Raw genomic sequence first — 27128 nt, forward strand, 5'->3', positions numbered from 1 at the left:
TTTCCTTTGATGTGTCCCCCGTCGGACGAGTTCCTTTTGTTTTGTTTTAAGTCTATTTTATACAAAAGTTTAGGTCTTTTATTTATCGATTGAGGCACTACGAAGTCTGCCGGGTCAGCTAGTCAATAATAAATTATAGTCCCATAAGCGAATCGAGGGCGGGTCGCTAGTTGTTTATAAATATTAAGGAGATAGGATAATATCAAAGGACTGAAAATAAGTGAGATGAGCTCGAGGGATACACGAGCCGGTTCATCTTTAGTATAAACTGGGCTTGCTCAGCGGCGCGGCGGCGCGGTGACGCGGTGACGCGGTGACGTCTCGGTAATATGTGCGCGATATCGATAATCAAGATCGTTCACCCGGATGTAAGTCAGTAACCGGATAAAAACCGGAGCCCCGAGAAGCGCAGCCTTCAGGGGCGCGGGGTGCGGGGAGCGGGGCGCGGGCAGGCCGAGGGGTAGAGCGAGGGCGAGTAGCGGTGGGGGGTAGTGGGGCGTCGCGAGGCGTGACGAGGGCGCATCGATCGGTCACGCCCCGCTACCTGCGATCGATGCCAGCCTCCCGCCTGTGACAACGTCTCCACGAGACGGGACGTGTGTTCAATGTCACTACGCTCATCTCGTTCTGACGGCGGCCCTTAGTTCCTCTTAACGTCGTCAATGTACGACTACGAGCATATACAACAGCTCGGTATTTACGTTGTAGATGTCAATGGGCTCTGGTAATCACTTAACACCGGACATCTCGATGGTCTGCTACCCCTCAATCTTCAAATGAGTCTGCCGAGTGGGTGCATCAATAATCTTAAAAACTTAATTAATTATTGTTTTAGACGACTCGGATAGTCTACAGTCGTCGCGATGACCACCGTCGCGGAGATTGAGGTGTTGTCCGTGGACTCTTGGGTCTTGTGCTCGCTGTCGACTAATTGCCGGCCTCGCTTTCGTCTCGCCATAATTTGAGAAAATACTATTTTTACAAATACTTTCCTACACTGGTGTACAAAAACTCATCTTTATATAAATTAAAAAAAAAATTCAGAATTATTTTTTAATTTGGAGGAGTTTAAAAATGACGGTCAACGCGTGGTCGCGTAGCGCTGGGCAGCGGCTGCGACTTTGCCTTTCTTTTACGTTTATCAAACCAAAGTTATTGTAATGGCAAATGTGCATAAAGACAGCTTTTTCATCCGTGACAGCCCAGTCACGGACGTTGGAATTGATTGTTTGATTGTCCACAACACCCACGCGAAATAGATTTGTTAAGTTACGGTAGCCGGACGCTACATACACTACTAGGTACGAACATGTGCAGATATTGTTTACTATCCTTGGCGTAATAATATACTTGACACTCGCTAAGGGATCGACTGCACGAAGCGGTGTAGGCGGTGTAGCGGTGTGCAGGTGCAGTGTGCACGTAATGTGTTGTTGAGGAGGATCATCGCGAGCACCCTCAATATCACCATGTAAGATCCATTGAACATTCTAAGAGCAACATCTACAGACGGCAGCGTGAGTGTGGAGCACGCGGTCCTGTGAGCACGCGGCGGGTCGTGCGAGACACCCTCAAACCGAGACCGCCTAAATCTTGCAGCTTCCGTAGAATCTTGGACGAGGAAAATGAATATTGTCAGAATAAAGAAGAACACTCGTGGGAGCTGTTATCGTAGAGAGTAATTAACGTAAATAGGGGACAAGATGGCGCGCCGGAAGCCGGGCCTCGCTTCCGGTGCACAAGGATGCTCGGATACCTGCCGCGCGCCCTATTGTAATTCTGCCGGTAATATTGTCTTCTAAACGCTTCCCTCGTACATTCTCACTGGCCAGCTCTCGTCCCACGTCACCAACACTAACTAACAAGTTGCGATCTGTCTTGTTAAATGAGTTGCTTGTGTTTGTGATCAAATTGTTGTATTAACACGAAATTTCGCAATGGGCGAAGTACCAGTTCCCAGTGGGTACGCAGACAAAAATATGACGTAGGGGAGCAGGAATGCGGATACCGAGCCGCCGGGACCTGGACGATGGGTTCGTTCTGGCGGATGACTATGATTGTTACACTTACAAAGACCACGTTGGCAGCTAGGCGTTTCGTCCTAATCAACGTAGCCACTTATAATATCCTCGCAAAATATGCTTACTGAAAAGCGCGTTAAGATTTTCATGAAAGTCCTGTTTAAAAGACAATCGTGATTAGATTGTTCTAAAGTCTGATGAGTGGCTCCGACCGGACGGCGCCGGGTGGAAGGCGAGTCCGTCCGGTCTCAAGCACGCCCCCACTGCACGCCTACAACACGCTCACGGACAAAAGTTGAATACTGAAAAGTTTTATCAAATCTTACTAAAACTTCGAAAGCTACAAAAAGTGTAATAAGTGCAGTGAGATCAATAGTCAAATGAATAATTAATTCATGAAATAATACTTCTCACTAAATGTGTTTTTCTAATATAAATATTGCGCATTTGTCATTTCTCATTATATGTACCTACCTGCTAACAACTCGTAGTACCTACATTACATAAAGTATGATATAATCTGTAGAGCGTCTCGGCAGGTGAACCACCCCCTCCCCCGCCCCTCCTCTCAACGAACTGCATCCCCTTAGTGTTCCAACGAACGATAATATGTCTCTTTTTAACGAGCTTTTTTTCGTACTCTTTTCAAAGAGCTTGTTGAAAAAGTTCTGACAACGATCGTCGAGAGTAAATTTTTACGTTACGGTGTTGATTGTTTTACTTTTGTAAACGAAAGTAAACATGGGGTGGTTCGGTGGCTCTCGACCTATGAGGCTTGATGCGCGTCGACTAAAATGTACTTGGGGATTCGACCTCACGTTTGGGCCGTGACGTCTAGTTTGTGCCCTCTGTACACGTCAGTAGCCGTTTAGCGTCCAGTGCTCGTTTGTATAATTGTTGGTACCTTATGACTATGTATTGATAATCAGTTTGGCTTTTGTTTTAACATCCAAGATTTTGCGTCATTATCATTTTGTATTTATGTTCGTGGTCAAGATGTATCCAACCCATTGTTCCGTCATCGGACATTGTCGTTGTACAGATAGTTCGCAGGACGCATGCAGGCGGCACGCAGGCAGGGCGGCGCCCTTGGCTCTCCGGAGACGCTGGGCTCGGTTCTAGCCTGTTCTGAGCGTCCCAACATTGAGGCTGAGCTCTTCGGCCCAACCTTCAATGATCTTTTACAGACTTTTTCATTAGTTCTTTAGCAAGAGTTACATCCGGTCACTGAATTGCTTAATTATAAGTTTGACAACAATTGCATAGAACTCAGATGAGGTTTTTCATGATTGTGAATATAAATTAGGCTAACAATAGATAGGTATATTTATGAAATCTTTCTCTGAACAAAAACCATCAGATTACCTCATGAAGGCTTCCACGTGTTCTATAGGTATACAATAAAGATATATACATGTAGGTATGTAGTACTTGACTACAAGCGCGTATCCTGCAGGACGAGTCGATGCTAAACAACACTCGCGGGATTGTCTTATTCTGATCGGTCAGTATCGACTGACAGCGAGAGGTGGGTACTGAGGAAACATAATCCGGTAAAGAGTTCTGTCGGTGTGAGCTTACAAGGCCGAAGGTCAGGCGTGAGCGTGTGAGCGTGAGATATGATCACGCACTCACACAGGTGCGGCGTCACGCGCGGCCGCCTCTACACACACAGGCGCGCACACACGATGCACCTCGTAGTGCCGTCTTAAGTTTACAATATTGAGCTTAGTGACCTCTGCAGCTGGTAGGCTCTCAGGAGCTGGTCTCCGTCGTATGTTTCATTTCATGCTGGCGGCGCGCTGTGGTTCAGCCCTCTTTAATTTATATGATATTTACTTGAATATAAATAAAATGATTGCAACGGGAGCTTCCGGCACTCACGCGACTCACACTCGTAACGCTCGGTTGGGAACATCCGTGGTTTTTGTTTAGCGGTTGATCTATTTGACGTTTACCTACCGGTTCCAATACACCATCAACGCGCTGAGCTTATGGCCCAATCTTTACGATCCGGTGGTAGTTTCTGCGAAGCACTGCTCTTGCTAGGGCTAATGTTAGCAAGCTCTCTCAGGTTGAACCCGTGAGCTGACGTGCCTACCCGTCTGCGCATAGCTGGAGTAGCCGCTTGGCAATAGGTAGGTATACGCACACGTATGGCTCAAAGCCGTCATGTCACTAGCACGAACGGCGGATTAATTATAGACAACATAATTGAGACTCCGACTGCGTGTGTATGTACATATGTATGTGGACTTTGAGAAAGAATTAATTATGTTTTTCTGATTTAGAACAGAGACATGAGAGAACCAGCTAGCAGTACTTCGCGAGTCGCCATTATCATGAGGTCTCTCTTTAGTCACCGAGAATCCTTCTGATGGTCATTAAAGTAAAGGTATGGAGCGAGGCATCGTCTGCGCGACGACCATCACAGGAAGCGTGTTACGATGCGGACCGGAAGCGAGCCCGCTGCCATTATCCGGCCGCCATCTTGTTTATACACCCGCTCACATTGTTATTACATTACTGTGATCGCGACGTAGGTTTGATTTTAAAGAATAATATTTAGTAAATAATATTATTTTGATCACCTCGTTCCTTCTTGGGTCTCAAAATCGGTCTGAATTGATTTAAGTAGTATATTATAAAATTGAAGTTAAGTATAGATTAACTGATCGGGCTGGTACGAGTATTAGCGGGGGTTAGTATAGTGCGACATCTACAATAGGTGCTAGTAATGATAGAAGCAATACTCGTTTGTAAGAACAAGGACGGGTCCGAGCCGGTCCGACGAGACCACGATGTACACATCGGCTTTACATAATAGACGAGTATAACAAATATGTGTGTTAATTGTGAGGAGCGAGAGGGGAGGGAGAGGGGAGGGAGGCGGCACGCAATACCGCTGTTACAAAAGACCTATTTTAAAACCGGACCGCCTTTCTAAATCTCGACAATTATTCACTGAAACCGGTTTCAAAACGGCCGGCTGCGTGTGCGCACCGAGCCCGCCAATCCCGGGCCGGCGACGTCAGTGTGCGGGCGTGTCGGCACGCGCGCGCCGCTAGTGTGCGTGCGTCGTGATATATGACACCGGCCCGCCCGTGTGTTGCGGCTGCGACCAGCGCGAGTTTACATGTCCGCTCGACGCGTCCGTTACATTGTGAGCTTTAACTGTACGGAATATGATTGTCGAATGCACGCAGCGCCAGTGCGTGTAACGTTGTAACGGCGATGTCATTCACATAGATTGTTCGCTATGTACAGAGAGTATAATGATCTGAGTGACTCACGTGTTTCCATAATGATATGTGAGAGGAAGTGTTTCGAATTATTTTTGTTTAATTTCATTGTTTTGGACGACATTTTGTGTAATGGCCGTGATATATGGCGGCGTCCGGTTGCGACAACAATACAATCTACGAAATCCACACGCACACTTGTCGGGACTGCGAAGACAATAGCTAATTTTTGTGTTATGATTGTTTCGTCTCCCCGTGTTGTTGAATTGGTAGTATTTACTAAGAAGATGTCGGTTAGAGAGCCCACGGCACATCGGTGGAGTACAGCCCCGTCCCGCCTCCCCCTGTCGTCCGTCGGAGCGGTGGCTGGCCGGTATTATAACGATCCAAAATGTTTCAATGTTTTTTTTTTGTTTTTTATTGCTTAGATGAGTGGCCGAGCTCACAGCCCACCTGGTGTTAAGTGGTTACTGGAGCCCATAGACATTTACAACGTTCTAATGTCTCAGTATAGTTACAACGGCTGCCCCACCCTTCAAGCCGGAACGCATTACTGCTTCACGACAGAAATAGGCAGGTACCTACCCGTGCGGACTCACAAGAGGTCCTACCACCAGTAATTACGCAAATTATAATTTTGCGGGTTTAATTTTTATTACACGATGTTATTCCTTCTCCGTGGAAGTCAATCGTGAACATTTGTTAATTACGTAATTTCATTAGAAAAATTGGTACCCACCTGCGGCATTCGAACACCAGTGCATCGCTACATACGAATGCACCGGACGTTTTATCCTTTAGGCCACGACGACTTCTAAATTCTAGTTTCTTTAAGTTAGTTCTAGTAATTCTAATTTCTATAATACAATAAAAACAAATATAAAATGTGTCAGTCCGTGGAGCACTCCTCATATTATTTTAGTGTAACTCTTCGTTGTCCCTCAACTACTCGTGTTTTTTTTTATGTATGAGAATTTACTGGTGGCCCGGAGACCTTTCCAGTTTTACCAGGGCAGGTGTGCGAGCAAAGGCTCAGCCGGGAAGGGTGCGATTTGCTAACAGCTACCCGAGCACAGGGACCCGCTGAGATGATCCGGCAAAAATCTCAGCAGGCTGATGCTTAAGTTAGGTTGCACGTCGAACTCTTTGCCGAGTTCGACGAGTACGGTTACCAGAGTCCCTACTCCTAGTGTTAGAGCTAAAGTTGTCTAATGCGAGGGTTATTGGATCTGATGGATCCGTAAGGACGTGAAACTCATGTCCCGTTTCGCGTCGGCCGCGAGAGGAGAGGACCGCAACACTAACGAATAAAGTGAATGTAAGGTTGGTCGCGGTCGTCCTGATCGAACAGTGGTCCACGATAATTTACATTTACATAAGTTGTGTTTGTTTTGTAATTCACAACCTCACTGAAAGCACAATGTACTACGAACCACGCGAGCTTTACACGAATTGTATGTCATTGGAACAGTGTCAACAGATCAATGTTGTGTCCAGTGCTGGTGCACTGCGCGCCCCTCTCACCGTCTTCACGGCGTGTCTGAGCTGTGGTCGCATCAGACGTAAACTTAAATTGACTACATTAACTGTAACGTCGACATGAAAATTAAAAAAGCTTTTTAACCATTCATTGTGGACTTTATAGCTTACGCCGTAAGACAACTCCAGGTAACAAATTCCTATGACCCTCAGGTACTACTACCATGTCTCTTCATTATCCTCAATAACATGAGCGAAATACATTTACGTCATCATCAGGTTTTTTCCTCAGTTATCTGAGGAACATTTTAAGGATATTTTAAGGATTGAATCTTGTATTGCTCGCTGCTGTAAAGTTTACAAATGTCGATGTTTTTTTGTTTTTGAAATCGTTTCAACATCACGACAATACTGTCAGTCAGTCATACTGGCTTGAATCGCGTGTGCTCCGAGAGCTTTTTTTTTATTGCTATATGGGTGGACGAGTTCACAGCCCACCTGGTGTTAAGTGGTTACTGGAGCCCATAGACATTTACGACGCAAATGCGCCACCCACCTTGAGATATAAGTTCTAAGGTCTCAAGTATAGTTACAACGGCTGCCCCACCCTTCAAACCGAAACGCATTACTGCTTCACGGCAGAAATAGACAGGGTAGTGGTACCCACCCGTGCGGACTCACAAGAGGTCCTACCACCAGCTTAAATTATAATTATAATTTTGCGGGTTTGATTTTTATTACACGATGTTATTCCTTCAGCGTAGAAGTCAATCGAGAACATTTGTTGAGTACGTATTTCATTCGAAAAATTGGTACCCGCTTAAGATTCGAGCACCGGTGCATCGCTCAACACGAATGCATCGGACGTCTTATCCGTTAGGCCACGACTACTTAGAGTTGAGCCGCGCCGCGCACGGCAGGGCAGGGCAGGGCAGGGCAGGGCAGGGCGCCGCGCTGTGGCGCAGGACGCCCGCCGGCCCCGCGCCGCTATTGGTCGTCGCTTACATTTGCTCGGCTTCATGAAACTGCCTATATTTTATAAGCGACTTTTTATATTTATCGCGTCGTTGCGATAATGTCGTTACGGAGACGTCATTGCGACGGTTATTGCGCTGTTCCGGCGTTACGAGGGTCCCGTATCGTCTGCGTTTGTTTATGTCACGCCGATATCAGTTCGGGACAAGCTGTTATGAACCAAGCCATAGCTATAATATGATGGCTCTTCCTCTGTCACATGACATTACATTTAGTTGGGCTTAGACTGGAATCGACCCGTGGTCTTGAATCATCCGGGACCTCGCGGCCGCTCTCAGAGTCCGCACGTTATTTTAAGAAGATCGCAGCGATTCAGCGACACTCATGACTTAAATTAGTGGATTTAATGGTACTTTGGATGATTTAACGACAAAAGGAAGATCGTTCAAATGTTGTTGTTCGGAATTTACGTATACCTGTATGTAAGGTAACCTTGAAAATGTCACAAGCTAGATTCAGGCATCTGTCAAGTTTCTTGTGTTCTATAATAGCTCAATCAGAAATCACGGCCGCTACAGACGCGCTCAAACTCCGGAGAGCTCGCCGTTCCAGGAGCCGTTCCAGACCACGTTACCTCGGAAATAATAAATATTATGGGTCTAAGTTCTGCACAAATTTTGCGACAACATCTGGCGACCTGGAAGATGGCCATCGGACAGGACAATGTCGATGACGATGATGAGGACCTCTACACAAAAAGGGATCCACTTCCAAGTGCAATAATTACAGAGCCCTTGCCTTCATATCACACCTTGATTAACACACCTTGTTCTCTAATCACCTTGTTCTGCTTTATCGACTACAGTAAAGCCTTTGACTGTGTAGTTCGGCCGGATCTATGGAGGATACTTGAGGAGCCGGGGATGCCTCCACACCTTATTGTTCTCACTCGCTCTGTATATCTGGACAATGGTGAAACTCGAAATCTGCACATCTGAGCCATTTAGCTTCAGTAGAGGAGTAAAACAGGGCTGTATCCTATCTCCAATTCTCTTTAACGCCTATGGTGAATACATAATCAGACGGGCGCGTGAGGATTAGGAGGGTGAAGTCACAATAGGTGGTACTAATATAACAGACCTACGCTATGCAGATGACACCACGCTCTTCGCTGCCAGTGAAACCGAAATGGTGAACCTCCTTGCCCGGATTGAGAACATCAGTTTGCCGTTGGGTCTCAAAATGAACCATAGCAAAACCAAATTAATGTTAGTGGATTGTGCCAAGAGTCTTGAACTAACGGGAACGTTGCGCCTTGAAATCGTGACTGACTTTATCTACCTAGGGGCTAACATTAGTAACTCAGGGTCATGCGAAAAAGAGATGAAGAAACGTATAGGGATAACCACGATAGCCGTGATAGAATGTCTCAACTACATAAGATATGGAGAGACCGAAACGTCTCGCGGAAAACAAAACTCAGGTTGGTGAATTCGCTAGTTTTTTCCATATTTTGTTACGGAACGAAGACCTGGACACTGAAAAAGGTTGACAGAGACCGCAAAGACGCCTTCGAAATGTGGTGCTGGAGGCAATTGCTGCAGATTCCATGGACTGCCTTTCGCACCAATGTTTCGATACTAAAGGAGCTTAATGTTAAAACTAGAGTCTCCACAATATGCATTCGTAGAGTATTTGAGTTCTTTGGACACATTCCTCAAAAGGAGGGTCACAATCTTGAGCAGCTGATGCTGACGGGTAAGATAGAGGCCAAACGTCCCAGAACACGCAGTCCCACGAGATGCTCGGACCAAATTCGGTCTTGTCTGGACATCAGGCTCCACGATGCCCTCCACGAGACCAAAGATCGCAGCAGATGGAGAACAATCGTACAAGAGAGATTGATGCTGCGTGTGAGTCACGATCTTCAGCTATGAGGAGAACGACGCAAGGAGGAGGATAATAGCTAACGCCACAGTACCTACTCGTGTGCATGTGGGCTCGCTCGAACGAAAGTCCTAAAACAGATCCTAGTCGTACGTCTCGGCTAGGTGCTTTAAAGCATTGGATTTATGTTTATTGTTTCAATAATTCGATAAATAAAGTAGCAGTAGCTTCGACTGTAACCAACGTGTCCCTGGACTCGGTACACGCTTACTTACATGTAAATACCTACGGGCTATTCCACTGACTGTTCTTCAATTATCACCAGAAAATAATCCGAAACGAGAATTTACTAAGGTAATAGTGTAGGTATTTTGATAATTTATTTGTGTCGTTTCCAAACTTCGTAATAGCGCTCCAGGACTACGCAAGCCGACGCCACCTGGTGGGGACTACTGACCGACAGCTCGCGGAGCCCCGGTGCGACCAGAGCGACCCAGCTCAGTGGGCTACACTAGGACTGTACACAGAGCTCTCCCTGAACTGATAATGTTCTGTTCCAAGTTAAAAGGGGTCGTTATCAAATACCTAATTAGATAAATTAAGGGGCCTACGATCGGCGGGAGCAGAGTGGGGTTGTTGGCTGCAAGTACTCACACGTGTAGTATTCCATCATATTCTGGTTGTAGCGGTAGGCGGCGGAGAGGTCGACCCCGGCGCGCAGCCCGAACAGGGCCGCGAACGTCGCCTTCCCCTGCCCCTCCACCGTGGCAGCTCTCTCCTCCCCGCGCGACACTGCACCGCAGGTCCTCTCACACGCACTGCACCTCACTCCTTCCACCACATCCTCACTCACTCTCCTTCTACTTTTGTATGATGTATTTATGTGTTTATTTCTAACTTCACGATTGAAACAAATAGTTGTTGTCGGTTTTGTAAGCCGCTGTTACGTTCTGATCGCAATCATACTTTTGTAGACGAATCTTTAAGCGAATGTTCGATGATTGTTATCGGTTAAATACGTATTTCAATTTTTTTAAACTTAAGATGGATTAAGAGGGAACACTGTGCGCGAGGCAGCCACCGTGGGCAATCCGCGGCGGAGTCTCCGAGCAGCACCGGAGGGAACTAAACCGGGCCCGGTGATTGGACGAGGCGCACTTAATCATCGCAGATTTACAAAAAAACTCGTCCAATCCGCAGTCCGCGAGCCGCCGGTGACGTATCTGGGAGCCGGTCGCTGCTAATTTCAATGCACTAATGATTTTCTCAACAAAAACCCTCTCGAGTGGCGTGACCGCGATTGGTCGCCGAAGCAAGTTATCCGCTTGTAGTCATTTCGCTGGTTTTGGGCGATTTTCCGGTGTTTGAGCGCGGGTTTCCGGTCGACCGGAGGCAGGTGACTTCACGAGGCTCAGGTTCTCACGACAACGGCGACGTGCCCGCTCCTTATCACCAGGATGTAGACGGTAACGCGTTTATGTTGCCGCGCTGTTTGTCGTTTGTCACGGAGCCTCGTCCGGGCGGCTCTGAATCTTCTTCAGACAAACTATAGTCTGTACGACGGAACTAATTTGGTTTACTTTTAATATAAAGTGCTTACTTTTGATTAATATGTTTTAAATGTTTTATGTTCTCTGCTTCGCTCCATCGATCGGTACATGAGGATGCCAATGTCCCAAGGAATATACAGGAATGGAAGTACTGACTGTAGTAGAAAATGACTGTTGTGCAGACGGTCACTGAGAGCGGCAGTGGCGGCAGTAAGTGCCGGCGGCAGAGGGCGGCGCGTCTCACTCTACCGACCGTCACGGCCACGGATTATTTTTCAAACAAACTAGTCCTAGCTCATAGTTCGAGTCTTTTTCTTTCAAGTAAAACGTACATTCAATCTTTTGGACATCTAATTAATTTATTTTTTGATATTGAATTAAATTCTCACTGACCTACACATCAATAAAACTACGTTACAGTTTAATGTCGCACTTTACGACGGCGGCGGCTGAGGCGGCGGCTGAGGCGGCTCAGTGACATCTCACTCGCTTTGAGAATGAGGAGAATGTTTTGAATCGCGAAGATGTCAATGCACTTTAAAAGCGAGATGAAATCGTAAACAGTACAAGTAGTTCACTGTATGTGTGTAGAAATCCGCGACGCACGGAAACAAAACAATATACTGAATTAAACATATTATTATTTTGTTATATTTCAAATCATTGTCGATATCTGCGAGTGACGGAAAAGCATCCGCAAATATTATAATACATATATAGATATGTAATTATAATGGCGGCTCCTTCTGCTTGTGTCGTACGCATAAAACAATCAACTCTAATTTTGACTTTTTGAAATATGCCCATCTCAATCCACGAGCTGAGATGTCTACAAGTATCAAAGTATTTAGGCAGCCAGGTGTCCCATCCGGCGCGGACACCGCGGCTCATCACCACGCGCACAAAGCCGCACAACTAATTAAACACAATTATTTGAAGTTACGCGTTGACACTTATCCACTTTACAAATCTAATAATGACAGAAAGAGCTTTTGAATGTATTGCCGCAGCTTTTTCATTGTTAGATTAACTGAGCGCGTTTTTAGAGTACTGTAGAGTCGGACGGTCGACTCTACACAGATAGTTTCGGGGCTGGTGTCACGCCGATGACTTGCGACAATCGGATCAGTTACCGCGTTATCTAAGACGTCGTACCGTGGGACGTCGGTTCCATGTTTAGAAGATGTAACCCGACACCATGAGAGTCGCTACGCCGGCCTTGTGTCTACATGACGCTATATTTATATGTAGATAGATACGTTGTCTTTAAATGATTCGTTCGTAGATGGAATCAAAGGAATACGAGCGCGGTGCAGAGAGTCACAGGCGCTCACGTGATAGTTTCATAGAGATAAAAACTGTTTTAAAATTGTGTAGAATTTGTTTTAAAGAAGTCTTGATGAAACGAAGCCGCGACTGTTTGCAGCGAGCAGCTCTATGCGAAGTTGTGTCGTTTTGCATTCACACTGTGCGTGTTTGTGTGTATCGTGTTTGTATCGCAAGTAGATACACCTTTGACGAGCCGCGGAGAGTCGCCAAGGTCAGCCCGGCGGCCCCGCCTCGGACTTGGGAGGCCTGATGCCTACCGGTGCTAGATCCGACGCATTGAATATGTAAGTGAATGAGATGGTCAAGCTAACAGATAAAATCTTTTAAAGATTTTATTACATGTAGCAATTGCGTTGTAGAGTCAAACTGAACCGTGTAGAGCTGATATCGGACACCGTCGCCGACTAGACTTACATCTAGTATTGTTTTACACGTTACGACTTGTTTAATTTATATTTAATATAGCGCTATGTATGTAGAGCTCTTGTGGCCTCACTGCACAGATATTCAGTTAAAAAATAAAAATTAAGTTGTGTGTTCGTAATTCCTTATAAGTAATTACAAGGATTTTTTTTACAAAAAAATAACAGCGATTTTTTTTTTAATTAACACTTTTTTTGTAGAGGCCTTTTTTAATTCACGATTTTAATAATAAGAAAGTACGAGTACATGTGTACCCACTACCGAGACCGACTTGTATACGCGTCGTTATATTCACACGCGTTGGCTCACCGCACTCACGCACACTCACAGGGATCACCAATATTAATTACAATATTGTATAACGCAGGATCACGTGGCCTGTCGTAGAGCGCGCGATAGAGTCTCGTAGAGCGCGTAGAGACGTGGGGCCGGCCTCGCGTCCTCCGGCGACTGACTCTCGCGAGGGATGAACTGTATGAGATAATATCGACCTCAAGGGGGATGATAACTGCTGATAAAAGAATTCATTGTTTACAGTTTGTACGTTAAATAATTAGGCACGGACTGAAGTATGTAATACACGCGTGTTGTGTACACAGGCAGGTAGGCAGGTAGGAACATATACGAGTATGAGGATAGTGGGAAATCAAAATGTGTTTTTCCGACTTTCGCTGTGATGGAAAGAGGCACGTTCTCAACACATTCTCAGCACAGCCCGCCTTCACAGCCGGCATGTCGTATACTAAGACGACAGTATAGGTATATATGTCTATGCATAGGTACAGATGTATGTATAAATATTTCACACTTAATAATATAATAATATTTGATTAATAAATAGATGTATTATAATATTTTTTATTATTAATTTTATGGAATTAATCATTATTGTTTATTGGCGGCGAGCTGGACACAGCTCTACGAGTGTGGAGTGGTCATCCTCAGCGCTGAACTCAAGGGGGTGGGGGGATGGTGGGGGGCACGTCCGAGCTTGCCTCCTAAAAGAACTAAAACTAAACTAAATTTTTACTGTTTACATTTGAAGGCCAATTTTATATCAAAGTTGATTTCATAGAATTACCACTTAAAACCAGGAAGACTTTAAGCTGATTTTTTTTTTTCAATTCCAAACTTTTAATATGTTCTGATACTCATCTATACCTTTGAATTACAAAGGTAGGTAATAATATGTAGTAATTGGACCTGTGATGAGTACTCTCCTGTACTCTACCTGACGCTACATGACTCTACCCGACAGGAGCATAACAACCGGCACTGTTCATAAAGTGAACGCATGCTCTATATAATAATTTAAATTTCTTTAATATTACAAGATTATTAATTATCCAAATGAAGATGTTGCAATTAGTATGAATATTATCTTATTTATGATTTATGAACCAATTATGTAACTACGTACTTTGTTATAAGATTCAAATTCAAGTAAAATAACTGTACAACATAAAACTTTTCGAAATTCTTTATCTAAATTTGAAATCAGAACACAATTTCACAATTAACTCATATTACTAGATTTCATCGCGCAAAATACTTCACCTTATCAGTGAGCCATAGAGAATAAAATCGTCTGAGAGCTGTAATAAACTTACGACATTACTCAGTGTGAACGATTTTTAATCTCTTCATCAGAGTTCATCTGATAAACGTTATAATTCTTTAAAACGACGCAATCTGAAATAAACATTAACTATCAGACCCACGTTTTAATTTTCTGTGAAATTTTCAAGTGACTTACGATATTATGGTAATGAGATCAACTTTTGGTTTACAAATTCAAGTCAATTAACATAACAAGATAAAAGTCCCCAACTAAACTCTTCTAAAATAGCTCTTGTGATTTGCAGTTAAGGTTGAAGTTTGCATGTGATGGCTAAATAAGTTAGGACATAATAGCAATAAGTAGTGTTCAAGTCGGTATGCAAGCGAGGCTAGCGATTGGTGAACGAGTTGTCAAAATAAGGCAAGGGGCGGGGCCGATTCAGCGATACCTCTCATCTCTAGTCATCTCGCTCTGGTTGAGAATTGAGACGTGACGTCACTGTCGTGGGTTCTGTATCATTTATATATATTATTATGTCGTTTTTCAAGTTCTATTTGAAGAATTGTTTTGGACAATAACCCTGTCATTGTGACTATGATTGCGCCACTTTGAGAAGGCGGCACGACATGAAAATCCTCTTGTTGTGGCCGCCGGTAATAATGGTAAATAGTCGACGTCGCCCAAAACACGTCTTTACTGATCCTCGCGATCCACTACGGTGCTTTTAGGTACCTCAAGCACCGGTCATCGTTCTCGTCGAACCCGTCGCTTGCGATGAAGGGCTCGACAAATAAATTAACCCACAGACACAGAGCGCCGAGTTTCTCGCCGGTCAGCGCGTTAGTTCCGCGGCGGGGATCGAACCCGCGGTGCCGGCTACGTGACACTGCTTTATTATTGCTCTTTTTACTGTTCACTAACTAAATGAGGTAGATCCTATTTATGTGAAAAGAATCAACCTGCTATATTTTTATATTTTCCAGAATTTCTGTAAATTAAACGGTTGTCTGGAAGAGATCGCTTTTAGCGATAAGACCGCCTATTGTACAAATGTATCTGCTTTTTGACTGCTTTTTGAATGCCCTGCACTACCGCCACAGCAAACAAGTCATTTCCATAAGTCGGCGCTGGCGGTCACGTTATGACATGTATCGAACTGGAGAGTCCAGGCCATCAGCTCGCTCGCTTCTCTGGTCGAACCCGCGAGCCCAGTGACGAAGAGGCGCGTTTGGTTACTATGCTGAGACTCCTTGTATAAATATTATATTACGGTGGGAGACGGAGCGCTGTGAGAATGTTCCCAGGGAAGTGGCTGCGGTCGCCGGTGTCCACTTACAGACATCTCGCCGTCTTCACCACTCATGACTAGCTTGTAACCACAACTAACATTGGTTCTAATGGTTGGAGCCATCGCGGCACAGCGGCCTATTGCTTAACTCGTTCAAGCTCAAGGGTCGTCGGCTCCACGCCGGGCCCGCACCATCAGTCGCATTGAATACCTGCGTCCTGACTATTACACAATATCTAAAAACAACGAGAAAATTATTACACAGAAAACTTGTACAAGTGTGCACTTTTTATTTGAATGGTTGGGTGATTGCGCCCACGGCCTCCCTTGCATTAAGTGGCTCGCGTCGCTTCACGTCAAGCAGTATGTTCGCTTGACAGTTGAAAACTAAATTAAACGACATATCAAAGAGTTTGCGATAGTAAACTTGACAGAAACAGGTCGACACTACGGTGGAATTACCCAGTAGTTGGGTCTGGTCCGCTAACTGTGTTTACGCAATAGTGTACAGTATTTATGTCTTGACATTGACCACGTACATGAGCACCAGTGAGCGCTCACATCCGTTCTACTTTCGTTCCTGCCGATTCCCCCTCCCGGTGAGGCGGGTACACCGTTAGACATCAACCTGAGTGCGGGAGGTCGTCACTGCCCCTGTGTCGACAACAGTCGGCGTGCAGGGCTGCAAATTATCACTTGTTTATATTGAATGCCCTGCGTGTTGTTCTAACAGGATCGTAACAGTGTGTTTGACTCCACCTTGTCATGTCGCTCAAGCCATCAAACTGGTTATAAGCTCGGTGTGAGAGCAGCTGCGGTCCACAGACACAACCCGACGAGTTTCTCGCGGATCTTCTCGGTGGGTTGCTATTCTGATCGGCTAGTACATTCAGCGTATCACTGCTCTTCATACAACTGCAATTCTCTCAGGCTGAGCTCCGTGAGCTCGCCTACTCGTCTACAGCAGGATCGGCCCTTTAGAGGTCTCTAGCGATAGGGTAGGGGAAAACATAATGTTGAAATTTTTTGTAGTTTATTATTTACGCGGTATGACATAAAGTCGGTACGATCCGTGAGAGAAGATGTTGAAATAAAAATACTGATACTTCATAACATCACTCCTGGGCAGCCTTCGGTAAAAACTATATCTCCGTGTCTATCAGAAGCTTGTTCTTGTAGCCGCTAGTTCCTATCGCCGTGTGCGAGATACTCATTGCTTAACTGCTTCAGTAGCGGCAGCCGGCGGTAGGTCGCGTCCGACTGCACGGGTGCACTGGTGGGTAGAGTCATCTCGTGGAAGTCTGCCACCAAGCCGCACCCTGGACGAGCCACTCCAACGACATGAACTATGTATAAACTCGAGATGGGATAATAATAGAAAGATAATAATAAGTTTGTCGTGGATCGTCAGTGAGTGGACAGTTCTCACTAAACTACAAGAAAAACTGTGAAAGATTAAATAGTTGTTTTATTTGAGCGGCACACACGCAAGGAGCCTGTGTGTGTACGCGGCGCGGCGTCGATGTGTGCACGTATTGGTATCGCTTGTTGTGGGGTAACGGTGCGAGCGGGCGCACGAGCGGGCGGGCGAGCGAGCGGGCGAGCGAGCGTTATTTTATACAATATTCACTGCAGTGTGTCGTAGAAGTATAAATGTGAAAGAAATATTAAACATTAAAATTGTTTAAAGTAATCGATATAATAAAATAATGTACCAGGAATAAGAAAACTAACATTAAATTCTGTAAATGTCACTTGTACCCGACTAAACATTGTACTTAATTAATTTCGCTAAGAACTAAAAGATTGAACCCAAGCTTATAAAAGATTCGCAAATATTTATAAGACGAAAACACATCTTTTTTTTTTTTTTTTTTTATTGCCTAGATGGGTGGACGAGCTCACAGCCCACCTGATGTTAAGTAGTTACTGGAGCCCATAGACATCTACAACGTAGACGCGCCACCCACCTTGAGATACAAGTTCTAAAGTCTCAGTATAGTTACAACGGCTACCCCACCCTTCAAACCGAAACGCATTACTGCTTCACGGCAGAAATAAGCAGGGCGGTGGTACCTATCCGCGCGGACTCACAAGAGGTCCTACCACCAGTAATTACGCAAATTATAATTTTGCGGGTTTGATTTTTATTACACGATGTTATTCCTTCACCGTGGAAGTCAATCGTGAACATTTGTTGAGTACATATTTCATTAGAAAAATTGGTACCCGCCTGCGGGATTCGAACACCGGTGCATCGCTTCAACACGAATGCACCGGACGTCTTATCCTTTAGGCCACGACGACTTCAACATCTAAACATAACTGGCTGCTTTAAAATAAATATTGAGCACGATTCAAAACGTTGACGGTCCTGTGGGACAGCCTACAGTAGATCGCTACTTGCCCCGTCTCCGTTACAAGTGGCACCACACAGCCGACCAACAAAACTACTATGGGTTCGAGCAAGTAATTTCACAGCGATTTAGTCAAGTGTACTCTCACAAAAAACAGTTCCATTCACTCGCGCCAGTAGTCGGCCCAGACCCCAGACCGGAGCAACTGTATGAATGAGGGTCCCGCGCCGCGCCGCGCTGCGAGATCAATCGACGTAAACACAACACGCTCTCGCTCACGAACTCGTCGCTATCAATATTCATTAAAAATATTTTAATCTATCTCGAATAAATAAAATGAATTGCTTTCTAAGCCAACTCAGTCAGTTGTCGCATTATTAATTAACTGTCTGGATCTAAAGGTTGTAATCGTTGGTAAATGTTGTTGTTCTTACCCATTATTAATTTTACTAAATTTTTATTGTGAAATTTTTCAATTTGAAAGAATTGCTCTTGTAAGTAGAGCGGTGCCGCACGAGTGGAAGCGATACCGGCGCCTCATGAGGCAGCCTCACGAAGAACCAAATAAAGAAGCTACTTGCTACTTGAGCTATGCGGTTACAAATGTAAGCAATATAAACGGTTCGCACACAGTGACGTTACGCAGTGCGGGTCAGGGACAACAGTCGTCATCTTTAATTATTATTATGAGGCTTTAGATGTATGGACTTCCCTAAGGGCGTATTGATATTGTTGTTATTGTAGTTGTGCTCGTGTGTGTACACATTTGTATATTTTCAGTTTACAACTAGTCGCCAGGAGAACCGTGGGACAAATAATCATAATATATTTACGAATATTCACATATCGAAGGAAGAAAATAAAAAGTAATTATTAACACAATACCTAAGAATAAATAAAAGTAAAAAAGCGAAATGAAGTCTGTAGCGATATAGATGGAATTAATTTAAAATCATTTGTTACGCGACCGTCTCTCTCTCCGCGAAATACAAACACTCGGTTACATGATGCGCCACAGACCACCGAACCAACAGAGCTGACTCCACACTAGCCGTAACAACTTAACGGACACTTTTTGTATTTAAAACCAAAATGAAGTATTAAAAATAACAGTGAAATCTACAACGGAGATGTCGGATGCCCTTTGAAACATTCAAAGTCTTCAAGTAACAGAATAAAGAGTGAATACTTGCCGTCGCTGCCCTGGCTGCCGCCGTGCGCGTGGTGTGCGTACTGCTCATCTGAAAAGTCGTACTCTACGTCAGATCAGACACATCTGCCCTCAACTCATGCTTCACTATGGTCGCCAGTACTACATCTCCACTACTCTCACACATTACACTATCGCTTGAATGATAATATGGATTGATATATTATTTATTTTGCACTTTATTAAAAACAGTATTTGGTCGACTTCAGTCACACCGTAGCCGAAGGTTGTCCGGTATCTCAAAATTACCAAGTGATGATAAAAATACTTCTAACCATGAAAACTTCTATTTTACGTCTTATATAAGATATTCCTTTGGGTTATGAGTCATAATTATCAATCTTTACTCTCTAGTAGTTCTCTAACTAAACGATCTTTACTGTTTAATGTATTTTGCTAATAACTTACTTTGATTCAATTTTGACTGACCAATACAGTAGCTAGCACCCCTAACTGCTAGATTAAGTCGTGGGTTAGATTTCTACTCCGAGCAAATATTCGTGTGATGAACAGGTTTCTTTTCTTTTTATGTCGGTGATTAGCATACATGTACACTGGCCCATGTATCCAGGTTTATATTTATTAAAAAAAGACATCAATAGTCAACTGAGCTCACTTTTCTATATATCTGGTATTGACAGTGACCACCCTTTCTATATTCATAAGCAATTATCGAACATTTCCTACAGCTAACTTAAAATGAACTCACCTCCATTCCGATGGTCAGCGGGCATGAGCTCTTGGTTTTGCATAGCAGGTGCGTGTATGAGAACCTTCTGCTGCGGGCTGTGAGGGTCCAGTCCCTCTACCTCCAGCAGAGGAGCGTGGGGCTCGTATGAATGTACTACCATGGGCGGGGCGTGCAGATCCATCGTGCATCACAAGTACACTCTCAACACTCTTGTCACACACTCTTTTGGTTATAATTGTCTGTTAGAAACACTGTGATGATAATCCAGCACTATTTGCACACAGCTACTATCTGAGAGCTCAGTATAATTGAGTAAGGCGGTAGATGGCGCTAGCGGTTAGCTAAAGTCCGCGGTTCAGTTCTGTTCGTTGCGTGCTCTGCTAGAACCAGTCTAGACTGTTGATTATAGAATTATACACGAGTATTATTGTATGAAATTTTGTTGTTAGTCTATTTGAGTGTCACATTGTGTCGACACAAAAGTGTTTCAGGGTTTTTTTCGTATTTTCTGATTTAGTTTCACCATTTTCGTACCTGAAACAATTCATTTAATGATTTAGAATGAATTAGTAATGACACGATACAGTTAGTCGAGCGATAATTAGACTCGGTTCGTTTTCCTGTCGAAGCAGTAATCGTAGCAGCAGAAGCGTGGAGCAGACTCCAGAACAGATTATTGTACTTTTGTTGTTTTGTAATTGAAAGAAATCAATGAATGTAGTAGCGAGGGCTCCGTACTAAACAAAGTACTGAAGTGGCTGCCGGCGCGCGCGGCCACAAACCAGTTTACCGACAATCTTTGCTTGTTCTCGATATCTATTTTGGTCGAAAATGTCAAACAAAAAAAACTGTATTTTAATGAACATTGGTAAACATTAAAATCTGCGATCTTCCTAGAAAAAAAGGGCTTCAGAAATCGCACAAACAGAGAGACAGACAGACAGATGGCCAGCTGAGCTTAAAATCCATTTAGTTTTGCAAGACTTTGTGATTTTAGAATTGCGATATCCTACTTTTTGTTAATACTGACCCACACACTTGTACAATTACAATATTTTAGTCAGGTTAGAGGTTGAGTCAACGAGAGTCAACTCTTGTTTCTTGCACATGTCCTAATGTCCTAACTACAATATATGTACATAAATATAACAGAGAAACAATGATAACAGGAGTTCACAGAATTTACATGAAAGTAAGTAAAACAAGATAAAACTTAGCACAAATATAAATCAAAGCTCGCTTCCGTTTTACAAATAAAATGTGTAGAGCATATATTGTAGAGCCACGAGCCGCGCTCCGCCGGCCGCAGCCATTGTTCGCACGACCGCCGCAGAGCCACGAACCGACCGTGGACCCGCCGGCTCTGTATGTGGAGCCTCGCCAGGGTGATGTAACGTAATTATGTCATTTCATGCTAATTTAATAGATCTTATGAAGGTGTGCTGTGCGAGAGTGTGAGTTCAAGACAAGGCTTTAGTGAGGGACTACTGGTGACCCGGAGGCCTTTCCAGTGTCACCAGGACAGGTGGGCGAAGTGGAAAGGCTCCGCCAAGAGGGGACAGGAACCCTTAGCTAACACAGTATACACACTCCCTTGTGAATTGGTGAAAATAAAATGTAGCTTTTGTCACATGTGAACATATAATCCCCGCATGTACCACATCCAGGATCAGAGTACATTTTATAGTTGATGGAGTGGTCGCTCCGGCCGTAGCCTCCACTGAGCTGCATGACCCGCGCACTGCGAGCGACGCTGACGCTAACGCTGAGTTGTTTATTTACGTGAGGGAGCGGTGTGCTGTTGCCTGGGAATTTCCGATTTTGCAGTGATTACTTACCATCAGGTGGTCCGTTGGCTCACCCGCCATACTGTACAGTGTTTGTTTCCCTCTAATGCGCTAATGAACTGTGTACTACTAAATGCCACTGAGTGCCAGAGAGTGCCAGTGCTGGGGTTACGAAAGGAATAGACATTATTATGACTTCCAATACTTTTATTGCAATCGTAAATAATTTATTAAAAATTCTGCATCTCTGTGTGCGTGACAATGAGTCGTCTGCAGAGGCACGACTCAAGGCTGTGGGAATAATTCGACAATACACGTACAACCGCACGTGATATTCGAGTCCGAAGATATGTCCCGGGACAACTTTGTGATAAGTGTTTTTAATACATTATGACAGGAACAAGATTTACTGCTCATTTAAGTTTAAGCGCCATCCCGGGCCCGCATAATCTGCACCTTGATGTGAATATCGCCGAATACCACGGTAACCACCTACCATCAGGTGGGGCGTAGGCTCGTCTGCCTACAGAAGCAAAAAATAAAATAAAAGCCACGACCCATAGACTTTAAACCTCTATTTCAATGGACTTGACACGTCCTTCCACGTTGACGTCCACCGGCAGATAAGCAGCTAGGCAGAAAAGCAGTGTTACATTCACAAGGCCACGTGTACGAGATAAGAACAAATACGCTCTGACCACGAACACTAAACGGCCGACCAAGAATCGATCCCCGGTCCCTATGCTCCGTCCAAAGCTTAAGCATGTCACACGAAACGTATCTCAGTGCATCGTTGAGAATTGTTCCTCGTGAGTTTAATATTTGCGAGTCAGTAGTTATAGCGCTGTACGGACACGGCGTCTATCTTCAGACACATCTCCGCGTTGTCGACCCTACTGTATCCGATATTCCCATACACGGACACAGTAAAACACACATTTAAATAAACACACATATACATTTCAGTATAATTTGGGATCCATTGTCGCCTTTTTAACAAATTTATCCACAAAAAATGTTTAATTAAAATTCTAATTTAACTTGTTCTTCATATTTTCATAAGATTAACTCCGTTCCCTGGTATGTTTGCAAAAATGTATTTTACGGACCTTGATAATTCAAGGTCCGTAAACTTACGTGGAACTTAATCAAGAGCAATGGAAGGGACTGTACTTGAGCGTCGCGCTGTTGGGTCTAGGACCATGTCGTGTGTGATGCCGCAAGATGCCGCGATGTGCCGCGTGGTGCTGTATGGTACGGGTGCACTAGTGCTCAGTGACAGCGGCCTTCACTGAGCATAATATCTCCTCACAAAGTAAACGATTATTGTGAAACGTATTTCAAATGACTTGTGTTAAGTTTTTGTCGAATATGTGAAACAGACCTTAAATAATGTATTAGGTGTTAATCCGAACATCATGGTATCTGATTATATGAACGGATGGCCCGTGGGAACACATTACCTGCTTGAAAACAATGTACAAATGATTTGAAAATAATAATATGTGTTCGAGAATAAAAACAAAACCGAGTGGCGGTGAGTGATCGTGCGAGGGACACCAGCGAGATGTCTCGCTTAATGCAACCAGACAAGTTGTCAGCTCACCTGATGATAAACTAGATTTTTAGTCGCACTAGTAGAATGTGACGCTTGGAAGTGTGACCTTAGGCGCGTGTCTGTTGCAATCGGTAGTGGCAGGTACACCGACTGGCACAACTATGCACAAATCGAACTCCAGACTTCACGAAAACTGGGACAAGCGTTCCGCGGCCACGCGATGGTATTCCATCGGACCTATGTATGCCCCTGAGGGCTCCTGAAGTTCAGGGAGGCCCACGTTCATGGCCGCACCACGAGTAATTAAGTTTTCGTCTGTTCGAGTTGTCAGTGAAGTAAAAGTATAGTATGCAAGCGTATGACCCACTTACAAAAACAGGTAATATTCTAAGTATTTGGTGTCCTATCGACTGGCGAGGTGAGTGCTCCATTACTTGTGACTGTCATAATCATGAGAACGTAACGCACGCCACCGGCGCCACCTGTCGTGCGTAATTAGTACCTCCCCAAGAACACTCCCTGAAGATACAGTTTTAGATCCATCGCACAAGAGACGCGTGAATGAACACGAGAATACGACAACGGATGAGTGAGTGCGGACCACAGCACATTTAGATTCATTCATCTGGTTGTTGAATGCTCCTTACAGAATATTGATATCGTGTTCAACCTCCCTTCGTAACCTGTGTAGGTACATACTTATATAAAAGATGCGTTCTTCAGTTTTGTCTTTTTACTGTTTCAGTAACACGAGCCACGTGCAACGAAGCCATTACTTAGCTACTGTGGTGTGAGCAGCGTGCCTCTACCTAAATCAACATAAGTAATAACAATAAAAACAAATTTTCACACAAATAATTTAGTTTTCTAAAAAAAATTTCAATTTCCCAACCGCCCCCCAATTACCGGCGGAGTGTGACGACTGATCGAGTAAAACACTAAAAATGACTTATTTGTAAACAACGGCTATTTTCCGGTAGATTGGGCTCGCGGGGCCGCGCTGCGACCGGCGGCTGGCGACAACCTCTCACCCCTACCACGGACCGCGCTCCCGGCTCCTCCGTCCTAATAACACGACACGAGTAGGTATACGCCGTCTCATCTACGCGTCTCAATCATTCCAATACTAGCCACTGAGAACTACAAGAGGCTCAGTTTATTTATTATTCCTACAGCCTTTTTATTATTTATCAGCTATTTATTACACGCCTAGACGAGTAGAATAAAATAGTTTTGTAAAAATATAATGTACCGGTTTCCAAAGAAAACTACACACCAATTAATTATTGTTAGTTCATGTGAAATAAAATTTGCAGTTTTGGAGGTCCTTTTTAAAAAAAGGCAGGATGTCCTGTCCAGTTTTCAAGAATAAATTAAGTTTGGTTGGAATTAAACATATCGACTCCCATGTTTGTAGCTTTTAACCTCACAACATTCCAATACATCCTCACTATCTGCAGTATCGCAGCGCACAGCGTAGGTACAATAAGTAATGCCGCTCCGTTCGTGAGACCAATGGTAAGGGTTACCGCGATTAGAGCGATAATTATAACAATTTGCTCTATATGTGTGTGCGTGTGTGTGCACTTGTGAGCAGCAGTGAGCGCCACCGCCCCACCGGATTCCGATGGCGCGGTGCTGTCGTGCGTGTGAAGGGGTATCCGTCGTTTAAGCTTCAAATAAATTAACATTTAATTATTTACATTTTGTTTATTGTCGATCGCGCCGCGCTACTTCACGGTCTAACGTTCGAGTAAGTTTACCCGTTGGTTATTCTGAGTCCCTGATTTTCGACAAGCGGACCGAAGTGAAAGCGAACGGATTAACATTCAACAACCACCGAAGTCTGTAGCTGCGGGTCCTCACGGGGCGGTGTTGTCATTCTGTCTGCTCAGGCCGCAAACTTATTGTTCGTAAGAGGGCATTCGCTGTTCCCAAGCAATACCTACAGACACAAATTAATGTCTCAATTCCATTCGTTTGGCGGTGTTCACGTGTCGTGAGCTGTTTGCTATCTGAACTAGACCACTATTAAGTAAATCTATTTAATACAATGGATGACGTAACGGCCGGTTGACTGTAAGTGCGCAGTGAGAGCATTTTCCTTTCAAGTTCAGTGGCACGCGGCGACCGGGCAGGCGTGGGAGCGCCGCTGGGAACTAGACTAGTCTACTACATTGTGTTTGTGGCTTCTTGTAACATCATTTGCCTGCTTATGTAACGCTTCCTTATGTAATTAAACAAGTTTTAAGTAGATTCGTGATAGGAATCTTTACCTAAGCTGAGGGCTTTAGCTGTGAGAGATACGATTATCCTCTCCAAGGCGCCGCTCGCTCGCACAGTACAAAACTATACGAAAAAACCTAAAATATGAGCAAGGCACAGTGCGTTGTGGAATGAAACTGCGTTGTCTGTAACAATAGCTAACAATAGTTAACAATAGGTGTTACATAGATGTAGATAGAGGTGTCGGCAAGGTCATGACGTCACCGACCCGAACGCGCCGCCGCGGACGACACTATGCCGCAGTGGATCAAGTAGTCGTCGCCTCACTATTGTGTTGGTCGAGGGCCACCCCTGAGATATTCCTTCAGTCGTGTCTGGAGAGCTCTTCTCGTCACAAACAACAGTCCTCGATGTCGCGTGTTCTTCTCTAGGACCGTCAGTGTGCGAGCAGCAGCCCGTCAGCGCAACAGCAGCGTTGGCGTCGGCTAGTGACGGCCAGACATCTGTCGTGCTGGAATGTACGCACGCGTTACTTCTGTATGCCCATCTGCAATATTAGTACAGAGCGACCTCGTGTGTCAAAGTGACGGTGTCCAATGTCCGGTGTCCGCGTGCCCCGGTCACCGAGACCGTCTACAATACAATGTGCATTCGGTATGCAATCGATTGATGTTGTAATCTTGAACATTTATAAGAAATGGTAGAATACACGATATTAATTAATTACTAGCCGCACTCGCCCGCTCCCCTGGGCATTTAAAATTAACATTATCGACGCTTGAAAGGCAAACGTGACTAAACGACAATAACTGCTTTGTACATAAATGATAGGCAATAACCGTATTCGATGCGCAAAAAAAAATATTTCTAGGTCTATTAAAATAATTTCAATCCTACAGCTACTAGCTAGATTCTACTACAGCTAGATTCGTTAAAATATATTTTTTTCCAGGTATTTCAACTTTAAATTAGTCTACTGTAAAGTTCACGCATTGTCGCTTAGTCACGTTTGCCTTTCAAGCGTCGTTATTATTTATTGTCATTATTATTAGGGAGTCCAACACTCATATAAATATTAGCCTATCCATTAATTACATGTATTTTCTACATGGATACCAAGTTTCAAGTCAATCGGATGCACGGTTCAGTAGTTATAACGGAACATCCTTAAAAACCACTGTAGATTTATATAGTATAGATTATTATTTACATATTATTATTTATTATCAAAAACATAAGAGGGTAAGTGTGTAGTTCGTGTTGTACCGAGCGCCTTATAATTGAAAACAATAAAACTTGGTTCCCTTTTACTGACTAGTTTTGCTACAAACACTAATAACAAGATTACAGTAGGTACTCAGGAAATGAGAATAGATATACTATTTTAAATGTTATGTTTTGTCTGTCTGCCTCTTTTTATAGTGCCGGCTGAGGAGATGAGGCTCAGCAAAACCGCGAAGTCCTAGATCCTCGAGAGTGGCGCGGTGCGGGTTGTGAAGAATTTAATTAATCACCTTTATATTGTCAGCTCTGTACTTACATGT

At 44.2% G+C, this 27128-nt stretch overlaps 1 protein-coding gene across 3 annotated transcripts in view; it reads right to left on the minus strand.

Annotated features, from left to right (window-relative positions):
* Positions 1-27128, minus strand: part of sv (paired box protein shaven) — an 80130-nt gene that overhangs the window by 30856 nt on the left and 22146 nt on the right. The window contains exons 2-3 of one of the 3 annotated variants that reach the window (XM_028174062.2): positions 20032-20547; positions 19306-19353 (exon numbers count right to left, since the gene is read on the minus strand). In XM_028174062.2, coding sequence (XP_028029863.2) covers positions 19306-19353; positions 20032-20194 — 211 coding nt within the window. In that variant the 5' untranslated portion in view covers positions 20195-20547. Of the gene's footprint in view, positions 1-10258; positions 11035-19305; positions 19369-20031; positions 20548-27128 lie in introns of those variants that run through there. The other 2 variants (XM_028174061.2, XM_089739909.1) reach the window with 2 other exon arrangements.

This window comes from Bombyx mandarina, chromosome A1 (assembly GCF_030267445.1).
Source record: "Bombyx mandarina strain Sakado chromosome A1, ASM3026744v2".
Classification (NCBI taxonomy): Eukaryota; Metazoa; Arthropoda; class Insecta; order Lepidoptera; family Bombycidae; genus Bombyx; species Bombyx mandarina.